This window comes from Gambusia affinis, linkage group LG07 (assembly GCF_019740435.1).
Source record: "Gambusia affinis linkage group LG07, SWU_Gaff_1.0, whole genome shotgun sequence".
Classification (NCBI taxonomy): Eukaryota; Metazoa; Chordata; class Actinopteri; order Cyprinodontiformes; family Poeciliidae; genus Gambusia; species Gambusia affinis.
In genome coordinates, this window is record NC_057874.1 from 29,732,116 (window position 1) to 29,743,227 (window position 11,112).

At 46.0% G+C, this 11,112-nt stretch overlaps 1 protein-coding gene across 1 annotated transcript; it reads left to right on the forward strand.

Moving 5' to 3' along the window:
• Positions 1–2,076: 2,076 nt before the first annotated feature.
• Positions 2,077–10,531, forward strand: ddx27 (DEAD (Asp-Glu-Ala-Asp) box polypeptide 27). Its single transcript, XM_044123273.1, has 21 exons — positions 2,077–2,327; positions 3,845–3,994; positions 4,072–4,131; positions 4,237–4,387; positions 4,492–4,547; positions 4,617–4,703; positions 4,785–4,890; positions 5,806–5,979; positions 6,055–6,205; positions 6,285–6,384; positions 7,179–7,320; positions 7,403–7,556; positions 8,181–8,262; positions 8,350–8,527; positions 8,605–8,711; positions 9,476–9,569; positions 9,704–9,795; positions 9,870–9,990; positions 10,077–10,173; positions 10,285–10,344; positions 10,416–10,531. The coding sequence occupies exons 1-21, from the start codon at positions 2,244–2,246 to the stop codon at positions 10,435–10,437; spliced, it is 2,268 nt and encodes a 755-aa protein (XP_043979208.1). The 5' UTR covers positions 2,077–2,243; the 3' UTR covers positions 10,438–10,531.
• The last annotated feature ends 581 nt before the right edge of the window (positions 10,532–11,112 follow it).

Consider the following 11,112-nt stretch of genomic DNA (forward strand, 5'->3'; position numbering starts at 1 on the left):
TTGGTTTTGTTATAGCTGCTGATTTTAACCTTACAGGAGCAGAAAACTAACAAAAATGATTTGGATTTAGAAATGCAGAGAGGTGCTTAGCTGTACCACATTATTTTAAATAAGTATTTTTTTATCATGCTACATTGGTGCTCTTGGGGGCCCCCTGGTGGTGTGGGGGCCTTAAGCAGCTGCCTAACTCTTTCTGCTGTTGAATGTTTGGGTCAGAACCAGAACTGAAAATGTAATTATTAAGATGACAAACAAGTTGCTCTGATTTTTCAGCTACATCTCCTGTAAAATGGATCCTCAGTCTGAGGTTCAAGCGAACAAATTATACAAAACTTCTTGTAATAAAATGATAAAAATGTTGTAATGAAATGCAGCAGCGTCATGTGACCTGAGGTCAGAATGTGAGTCCAGACGGATACATGTCGTCTCTCAGACTGTAACAGTGTTTCCAGATGACCTCTGCTCTCCACACGGTCAAACAGCTTCGAGCAAATTACAGATTCTGCTGATTCACCCTAGAAATAAATATGTTTTATCACTGAGGATTTTCTAAACTAATATCAGAGCAACATGTTGCTCCCTGTCCTGATTTTCTTCTTGTTTTTCTCCATCCACACAGATGAGTGACATTAAATGTGTTGATTATCTTTTGTAAATATAAGTCATATAAAAATATGAAATTGAAAAGCGATTGTTACTGCATCACATTTAAACTGAAATTCTGTAGTTTAGGTTTTATGATTCTGGTTAAATTATTTCTGTCCGAACAACAAAATAACTACAAATTTGTTTTTCATTTGTTTTTCTGTCGCAGTATAACAGATAATGACAAGATGAAGGTGGATAAACAGTTTTCCTGTGTCAGTAAGTCGTTTCTGCCCAACAGCATAAAATCAGCGCGTATTTGAGGATGATTGACAGCACTAGGCCCCGCCTCCTGACGCTGATTGGTTGTTTTTGATATTTCTTCAGATGGCAACAGTAACTCAGGAAGGAGATTGATCTTTTCACAGATTTATGTTTCATATTATATTCACAACATGGAGACCGTTTTAACAACTGTAAAAAAAAGTTTTTATAAAAGTTACAAACTGCAGCTGTTGTCTTTAGCTTTTTACAGTCAGATTTCTATTAGGGGGAAAATGGGTAGATCTGTAGTTAGAAAAGCTAGAATAAAATTAAATGTTATGTTATAGTTCACAGACAGGAATCTGTTTTATTGATATATGATGAATTGTTAACGTTTTAGTCCATTTAATTCACCCCAGCATGTGTAATTTTAACTGTAGCCTGTTAGCTTGTAAAATGTAATTCATCATGTCAGTTTTGTGGACCATCTAAATCAGTGTTTCCTGATTCCAGTCCTCAGACCCCTGCCTGCATGTTTTAGGTGTTTCCCTTCTGCCACACACCTGGATTGAGCCTTTGGGTGATTAACAGGCTCCTGCAGGACTTGGTGGCTGCAGAAGATGTCATGCAATCATTTGAATCAGCTGTTCTGGTATAGAATCACATCTAAAACATGCAGGCAGGGGATGAGGACCGGAATTGGGAAACACTGATCTAAAGCACGTGTGTCAAATTTCAACTTGTCTTGCAAAAAAAACAAAAACAATCAGAATCCTGGACGGACTGAAAAGATGTTCAATAACATTCAAATTTTAATAATTTACTAATATTTGAAGAGTTTTCTATCAGTACGTCCGGTAGAACCGGCCCAGATTCATGATCTGGATTTGGCCCAAAACGAAAATGAGTTCGACTCCCCTGATCTAAAGGGGCCCTTCACTGGGCCCCAAACAGCGCCTCGCTCGGGGCCCCGTGCAGCTCGAACCGGCCCTGGTTCTACCATCTAAATCTCAACTAAAAACCCACTTGTTTAGAGTTGTATTTGAAACGTAATCAATTGCAAATTTATTGATAGAATCTGACTTGATATTGTTTTTATTGTTGATTCTATGTTGCATTGTGTTTTTTGTGTTTGATTTGATGTAAAGCTCTTTGAAAAGCCTTGATGCTGAAATGTGCTGTACAAATAAAGTTTGATGAGTTTGATGATGATCTCCGCTCCGCAGCAGCAGGGGGCGCGAAAGCAACGACATAACCGGAAATACGCGCTTCCGCTTCCGGCGTATGTAAACACGTGTAAGTGTGTTGAGAGGAGCGAGAACAGCAGAACCTTTCAGAACCCCTCGGAACCAGGTAGAACCGCTCACGTCGGAGCGGACCGGAATTGCTGGACCATGTTGGAGCAGCTGGGTCTGATCGGAACCATCCGGGACGAGGATCTGAGTCCAGAGGAACCGGAAACTGAATCGGAACCGGAGGTAAGCCAGTCCAGAACCGGGACCAGAACCAAACATAAAACTCATTGTTGCACCGCAGCTGCTGCTGGGTCAACTGGACTCTGAGGTTCGGATCTGTCTGGTTCTGATGAAAAGGATCCGACCATCAGATCTGAGACCAGCTGAATGTTCTGGAACAAAGTCCAACAGAACCGCGATCCTGATCCAAGCATGTGAAGGGTTCGGTTCTGGTGCAGTTAAAACCAAAAACTGGACCTCGAGGTTCCGATGTGTTCAGGAGGAGCTGCAGAGAGACAGCAGTTGCTATGGAAACGCTCGGTAATAACCCATAATCCGGGTTCTGATGAGGCCTGTTGGATTAAAACACATTTAATCCCAGAGTCTGGATTAAAAGGTTCTGATTGGTCCGGCAGGAGCGATTCTAGGATCTGACCTTTGGGGCTGCTGAGCCCCCAGAGGGTCATCAGGAGATATTAGTTGGTGCAGTTTTCTAAATGTAACTGTTTATTTACATACATTCACAATCAAAATTAACAGACATGTTGTCAGTAATTCACAGAACAAAAGAACAATGTTGATTTTACTCAAACATAAACTTATAAAGAGTAAAATCAGAGAAACTTAAATTTTTTCCCCCGAGGTGAATAAACTCAGTTTGAATCAGAATCAAACCTGATAACATTAATGAGACACAAACAGCTGAGGAGTCACTCAGTCCCAGTGTGGAAATTAAAATAAAATCTACTTAAAACTTTACATTTCCAGTCATTTGAAGAACATTTAATTAAATTCATAGGATTAATAAACGTAAAGCCAGTTTATTATCAGGGTAGATAATAAACTAGTTAAAATTAGTCTGAACTTTATTTGACTCAGAAATTGCATTACCATTATTTTTATCTGAACGTTATGCGGCTGTTGGCCTTTTTTCTTTAAACAAGAATGAATGTCCGTCTATGGAAAAGCAGACATGATGAGTCGGGTTTTATTGTTTCAGTTCATGAAGTGATTCTGTCAGTTTCTGTACCAAACAGCTTCCTGTTCACACAGAACCAGTCGGACCCAAACATCCTGTTCTGTTCTCTAGTTTGACCTTATTTACGTGACTCCAGGGAGATTTGGGAAATTAATTAAAACAACACAACAATCACTAATTACACTTTAAAAACTAATTAACAAGGACAGGATCAGACTAACGCATAATTTATCCAAATATTTTGCACATATACATTTTGTACAGAACTACAAAATACTCAAATAAATAAAGTCAATGCTGTACACAATTTCATTCATAAATATAAAAATAATTCTGCATTAATTAAGGACTGTATTGCCCATTGCAAAAAAATCACTAATCATAATATTTTATATTGCAAATATTCATCTGAATAAAATGATAAAATTCTCATAGCTGGTTAATTATATTTGATTAATTAACCAGGTCTTTAATTATCTGATCATCATCATCTGATCATGATGATGATGATCAGAACCGACCGGTCCAGATCATTTCCCGAGCTGATGATGATGTTCTGCAGGAGGAGCCCATCATCCTGAACCGTAAGAAGAAGTTTGGAGGTCAAAGGTCGACAGACTTCAACTGTGACTTTGAGTTTGGAGAGAGAGACGGTCTGATCCTGGACGACGACTGGGCCATGAGCGATGTCCTGAAGCAGCTCAAGAAGAAGGTAGAACCCAACAGAACCCAGCAGAACCTGCAGCCTGCTGCTTTACAAAATGTTCTGACCGGGTTCTGTGTTCACAGAGAACTATGACGACCTTGGACCAGAAAATAGAGAAGGTCAGGAAGAAGAGGAAAGCTGAGGTGAGTCTGCCCTGAATCCACTTCCTGTCCTGAATCCACTTCCTGTTTGATCCACTTCCTGTCCTGAATCCACTTCCTGTTTGAGTCGTAGCCTTTTGTCTCTAGGAGAAATCGTCTCAGAGTTCTGAAGGTTCCTCAGAGATGAAGGAGGAGGAAGAGGAGGAGGCAGCTGAGAAAGACGAAGAGGAGGAGGAGGAGGATGGTGATGAAGAGGAGGAGTTTGGCTCAAGTGATGAAGAGGTTCTGACCAAATCAGGTGTGACCGCTGTCCGGAAGGTTCTGGAAGGTTCTGGAAGGTTCTGGTTCTGACTGGGTCTGAACTCATCAGATTTTTTCAACCTGCTTCCTGTTTCCTGTCAGACATTCTGAGGGAGAAAGAGCGGCGAGGGAGGAAGAGGAAGAATGCAGAGGAGGAGGTGAGGAAGAGGAGCAGAGGCCGTTCCTGATGAAGGGGTTACCATGGTAACGTCTGTCTCTGTGTTCAGGCTCCGGAGACGTTTTCCGAAGACGCGTCTCAGTACAACGAGCAGCTGACGTTCGAAGAGATGAACCTGTCCCGACCCATCCTCAAGGTGAGACCCGGCGGACCCGGATCTGGTTCTGGATCCGGTTCTGGTTCTGGTCTCACCTGCTCTGTGGTTCTGCTCCTGCAGGCCGTCACGGCTCTGGGATTCAGAGAGCCGACACCGATCCAGAAGGCCTGTGTTCCTGTGGGGCTGCTGGGCAGAGATCTGTGTGCCTGTGCTGCCACCGGAACCGGTACTGGACCGGTTCTGTTCACCCCGACAGGACACTTTAAACACTGATGACTGGATGGTTGGATGGATTGATGATGTTGGATGGTTGGATGATGGTTGGATGATGGTTGGATGATGGATGGATGGTTGGATGATTGTTGGATGATGGTTGGATGATGGATGGTTGATGGATGGTTGGATGATGGATGGTTGGATGATGGATGGATGGTTGGATGATGGTTGGATGATGGATGGTTGGATGATGGATGGATGATGGATGGTTGGATGATGGATGGATGGTTGGATGATGGTTGGATGATGGATGGTTGGATGATGGATGGATGGATGGTTGGATGATGGTTGGATGATGGATGGATGGTTGGATGATGGTTGGATGATGGATGGATGGTTGGATGATGGTTGGATGATGGTTGGATGATGGTTGGATGGTTGGATGATGGATGGATGGTTGGATGATGGTTGGATGATGGATGGTTGGATGATGGATGGTTGGATGATGGTTGGATGATGGATGGTTGGATGATGGTTGGATGATGGATGGATGATGGATGGATGATGGTTGGATGATGGATGGTTGGATGATGGATGGATGATGGATGGTTGGATGATGGATGGATGATGGTTGGATGGTTGGATGATGGATGGATGGTTGGATGATGGTTTGATGATGGATGGTTGGATGATGGATGGATGGTTGGATGATGGTTGGATGATGGATGGTTGGATGATGGATGGTTGGATGATGGTTGGATGATGGATGGTTGGATGTTGGTTGGATGATGGATGGATGATGGATGGTTGGATGTTGGTTGGATGATGGATGGATGGTTTTCTGACAGAACCTTAACCTGAGCCTCTGACTCTGGTCTCTGAAACCGAACCAGAACCAGAACCTCTCTTCCGGTTCCGTCCTCAGGGAAAACGGCCGCCTTCATGCTGCCGGTGTTGGAGCGCTTGGTTTACAAACCCAGGACGTCCCAGGTGACCCGCGTCCTGGTTCTGGTTCCGACCAGAGAGCTGGGGATCCAGGTCCACTCTGTGGCCCGCCAGTTGGCCCAGTTCACCTCCATCACCACCTGCCTGACTGTTGGTATGGAAACGACCCAGTTCAGGTTGTTCTGGCCCGGTTCTGGTCCCGGCTGACCGCTGCTGTTGCCGTCTGCAGGCGGTTTGGACCTGAAGTCACAGGAGGCGGCTCTGAGGGCGGGTCCAGATGTTCTGATCGCCACACCGGGCCGACTGATCGACCACCTTCACAACACGCCGAGCTTCGAGCTGAGCCACATCGAGATCCTGATCCTGGACGAGGCCGACAGGTGGGGGCGCCGCCACGGGCCGACGGAACCGGACCGCTGGCGTAGCTGCTAACGGCCCGGTTCTGTGTGGTTCTGACAGGATGCTGGACGAGTACTTTGAGGAGCAGATGAAGGAGATCATCAGGCTGTGCTCCTACAACCGGCAGACCATGCTGTTCTCAGCCACCATGAGCGAGGAGGTAGGCCACAGGACAGCAGCTGTTACCATAGCAACATGTGACACATGCTAGTCACATGACGTCCAGTCCGTCAGGCGCTTTGCTGCTAGTTGACAACGCTACGACGACTAGATGACAAAGTCAGGAAAAAGTTTTAATGAAAGAAAATAGTGAGGGAGAAATGAAGTGCTAGCTTGACTTTGATGTGCTGTGGAATTTGGTGTTTCAGTTCAGTTTCAAATTAGCTACCAAGCTAATGTACATTAGCTGGCTAGTAGATCATTAGCCTAAGAAGCTATTAGAGTCGCTAACAATTGTTAATCTATCGCAGTGGTAGATTAGCTGATGGCAGCAGTAGCTAATCTAACACAGTGATCACTTATCAATAACCATAAAGTATTAAACCTGGAAACATAAAACTGTAACAGACTGAATGTTCTTTTCTTTGTGTGGAAAATGTTTGCTGTTTGCGTGGTTATCATTATTAAATCCTGGTACATTAGTGATGTTATTGTCAGTTGCTATGGCAACAAAGTCTGCATGTAACGTAGCCGACACAGAGAGTGAGAGAAAATAACAACTCGACTGTTACTGGCCTTTCTTCGTTATTTTCCCTTCGCTGTGGCTCTGAGCCAACAGTCCCAACATTCGGGTTTCATTTAGTTAGCGGTTTTGTTAGCCGCTACGGATGGGAAGGAGAACAATCAGCTTTTAGCTTTTAAACAATTAGAGGGAATGTATGTCAATGGGCTCCCCCATCCTGCAGTCACGTGACCCGGTGCTGTGGGTCATGCGACCCGGTTCTCTGCCTGCAGGTAAAGGACCTGGCGGCGGTGTCGCTGAAGCAGCCAATCAGGATTTTCGTGAACAGCAACACGGACGTGGCGCCGTTCCTCCGGCAGGAGTTCGTTCGGATCCGACCGCACCGGGAAGGAGACCGGGAGGCTGTGGTGGCAGGTAGGACCGGGCGGGCCAGGTTCTGCTGGGGTTCTGTTGTCCTCCGGGCCGAACCCTGACTCTCTGGATGTTCGGTTCCCAGCGCTGCTGACCCGGACCTTCCAGGACCACGTGATGGTGTTCACCCAGACCCGGAAGCAGGCCCACCGGCTGCACATCCTGCTGGGCCTGCTGGGCCTGAACGTCGGGGAGCTGCATGGAGAACTGAGCCAGAACCAGAGGCTGGAGAACCTCAGGTAGGTTCTGCCGGGTTCTAACGGGTTCAGATTACCCGTCATCCGTCTTAAACACATCTTCAGGTCGGTTCGTTCCAGATTCGATTTCTGATTTTAACCAACGTTTTTGTACGACAAAGTATCGAGAAATGAGGACTTTAGTAGTTTAATTTAATTACAAGAATATAGTTATTTGCAGAATAAAAACAATTTTACCAGGAAAACATTTTAAAATAAAAAAGCTGCTTTAATACAGAAAGATTTGAGTCATTGAGATCTGAGATCTGTTCCTTTTAGACAAATCTCTAGAAAACCTGCTGAAAATAATTTGACGGATTAACCAAAACATCACTTCACCAGATGCTTGACTTTCCGCTTTTTGTTTTTCATAAGTTCTTATAAATAAATGATTTCATTCTCAGTATTAATGCTTTACTCTCACATTGTTTTAACTTTATTCTGAGGAAATTCTCAAATCGTATCCCAGCCCTAATTCTCTGTCGTTGACCTGAATTCAAAGTAAAACGCTTGTCAACCAAAACAATCCAGATTTTAAAAATAATTAAATCTTCAGAAACTATAAAATGGATCATTGGACAAATGGATCTATATGTTCAGATGTTCTGGTTCGTCTCGGTTCTGCAGGAGGTTCAAAGACGAGCAAATCGACATCTTGGTGGCGACCGATGTCGCTGCCCGAGGTTTGGACATCGACGGCGTGAAAACGGTGAGAGTTCTGCTTCAGCTCGTTTTGTGATCGGACCCGGAACAGAACCGGGTCGGCATCCTGAACCTGCTCCCACCTGCTGCCCAGGTGATCAACTTCACCATGCCGTCCACCACCAAGCACTACGTCCACCGGGTCGGCCGCACGGCGCGCGCCGGACGCTCCGGACGCTCCGTGTCTCTGGTCGGAGAATCGGAGAGGAAGACGCTGAAGGAGGTGGTGAAGTCGGCCAAGAACAGCGTGAAGGCCCGCGTCCTGCCCACAGGTGAGCACCAGGGGCGGTCCGGTTCCCCAGCCGAGCCGGGTCAGAACCAGACTGAAGCCGGGTTTGTTTCCCTCCAGAGGTCATCCTGAAGTTCAGAGATCTGATCAGCAAACTGGAGAAAGACGTTGAAGCAGTGATGAAGCTGGAGAGAGAGGAGAGAGAAATGGCTGCGTCTGAAGCGAAGGTAGGGCTGGACGGACCGGATCAGAACCAGAACAGTAGGGAGCTAGCTGCTAGCTGTAGGGAGCTAGCTGCTAGCTGTGGGGAGCTAGCTGTGGAGAGTTAGCTGCTAGCTGTGGGGAGTTTGCTGCTAGCTGTGGGGAGCTAGCTGTGGGGAGCTAGCTGCTAGCTGTGGGGAGTTAGCTGCCAGCTGTGGGGAGTTTGCTGCTAGCTGTGGGGAGCTAGCTGCTAGCTGTAGGGAGCTAGCTGCTAGCTGTGGGGAGCTAGCTGCCAGCTGTGGGGAGTTTGCTGCTAGCTGTGGGGAGCTAGCTGCCAGCTGTGGGGAGTTTGCTGCTAGCTGTGGGGAGCTAGCTGTTAGCTGTGGGGAGCTAGCTGCTAGCTGTGGGGAGCTAGCTGCCAGCTGTGGGGAGTTTGCTGCTAGCTGTGGGGAGCTAGCTGCCAGCTGTGGGGAGCTAGCTGCTAGCTGTGGGGAGCTAGCTGCTAGCTGTGGAGAGTTAGCTGCCAGCTGTGGGGAGCTAGCTGCTAGCTGTGGGGAGCTAGCTGCTAGCTGTGGGGAGCTAGCTGCTAGCTGTGGGGAGCTAGCTGCTAGCTGTGGGGAGCTAGCTGCTAGCTGTGGGGAGCTAGCTGCTAGCTGTAGCAGAGAGAAAGGAAGAGGAGCAACATTATCTACTGCAGCTTTAAACCAACATCAGCAGGTCCTCTCAATGACCTGCTGATGATAACTGATGACGTGTGTGTGTGTGTGTGTGTGTGTGTGTGTGTGTGTAGTTGAGTGTGGCTCAGAAGCGTCTAGAAGGCTCCGCCTCCTCCGACTCTCAGAGGGTTTGGTTTCAGACGCAGCAGGAACGCAAGCAGAGCCGCGGTGAGTGGAGGACTGTAGTACTCTGTACTATGAAAAGTACCATCATCTGTAGTACTGTGTAGTACTGTGTAATACTGTGTAGTACTCTGCCTGATGCAGAGCTCCGTGTCTCAAGTCTTTTTCTGTCCCTTCAGTGTCGAAGGCTCTGCAGGAGTTCGATTTGGCTCTGAGAGGAAAGAAGAAGAGAGAGAAGTTCCTGAAGGACGGGAAGAAGAAACAGCTGACGGTAAAATCAATGACTGATCGATCTGAGACCAACCTGAGCCTCTGAGCGCGCTCAGTGTGTCCTCTCTTCCTCAGTCTGAGGAGCGCGCTCAGTTCGAGATCCTGAAGGCTCAGATGTTTGCTGAGCGAGCCGCCAAGCGGGAGAGACGGCCGAAGAAAGCCAGAGCCATGCCTGAAGACGAGCCGCCACTGAAAGGTCAGAAACACGACACACTGAGACCCGACCAGAACCTCCAGAACCATGAACCCAACTGATGCAGATTGACCTGCTTCTGTCTGCAGCAACCAATCAGAAAGCAGCAAGCAGAGGCAGGAAGTCGGTGTTTGATGAGGAACTGACCAACACCAGCAGGAAGTCCCTGAAAAACTACAGAGCCGGGTGAGACTGGTTATATATTGGTTATCTATTGGTTATCTATTGGATGTCTTCTGATTGTTTGTTACCAGTTGGCTATGTGTTTCTTTCTGACCTGCTGTCTGTCTTCTTCAGGCCATCCTTCGCAGACAGGAAGCGCCTCGGCTTGGACAGGAAGCGGCCGGGCGGCTCCAGGTAAGCCTCACATTTGGGCTTTGGTAATAGTTCTGTTCGACCCGGTAGAAACTTTCTGTTTTATTCCACAGGTTCAGGAAGAAGAAGAAGTGAGGACAGAGAAACCAGGGAAACCAGTGGAAACCAGTGGAAACCATGGATTAATGTTGTTCTGCACCAGATTATAAATAAAGTTTGTTTGAAAGTGGTGGTGGCGCAGGTTGGTCATGTGACCTGGTTGTGATGGTCCAATTTGACCCATCGAACATCAAAACACCTGGATGCCATCACTGGTTCTGTTGGACCGCTGAGTTCTGATCTCTGGTTTGGAGGTAGAACCGAGTTCTGACTGGTTCCTGAAAAGTCACTGCTGCCATCTGGTGGACGGAATGTGCAGCGTCAGACAAGTTTGGACCTTCAGAACCACATTTACAGTACTACCTGTTTTTAATACAAATGTATGAATGTAGATGCTTCTACTTTAGTTTTGTTTTCAGGTTTAGTTTAATAGAAAATAAATATTTGGGTGTGTACATAACTAAAATGTCAGAATTTGGGGAAACTAGAAAATGTAAAACTCATTTCAGTAAGTGGGATTTATCTATTCTGGGAAAAATATTTCCCACCAAAATGTCTTTAATAATTTGCACATACATTATGTATTACCAATTCAGCAATCAAATATAAAAGTTTGATGGAAAAACATTATTAGACATTTTAATTTAACAGTTTGAATAATTTTTAGAAAAGTCTTTTGCCTTATGATACATTTTGACATAAATTTTATAA

What these genes read in the sequence shown, in the direction of transcription:
- ddx27 (XM_044123273.1), top strand. Translation starts at nt 2,244, where the DNA reads ATGTTGGAGCAGCTGGGTCTGATCGGAACCATCCGGGACGAGGATCTG. An exon ending in GGAACGCAAGCAGAGCCGCG is followed by an intron (nt 9,570 to 9,703) that starts GTGAGTGGAGGA and finishes CTGTCCCTTCAG; the next exon opens with TGTCGAAGGCTCTGCAGGAG. An exon ending in AGACGAGCCGCCACTGAAAG is followed by an intron (nt 9,991 to 10,076) that starts GTCAGAAACACG and finishes TTCTGTCTGCAG; the next exon opens with CAACCAATCAGAAAGCAGCA.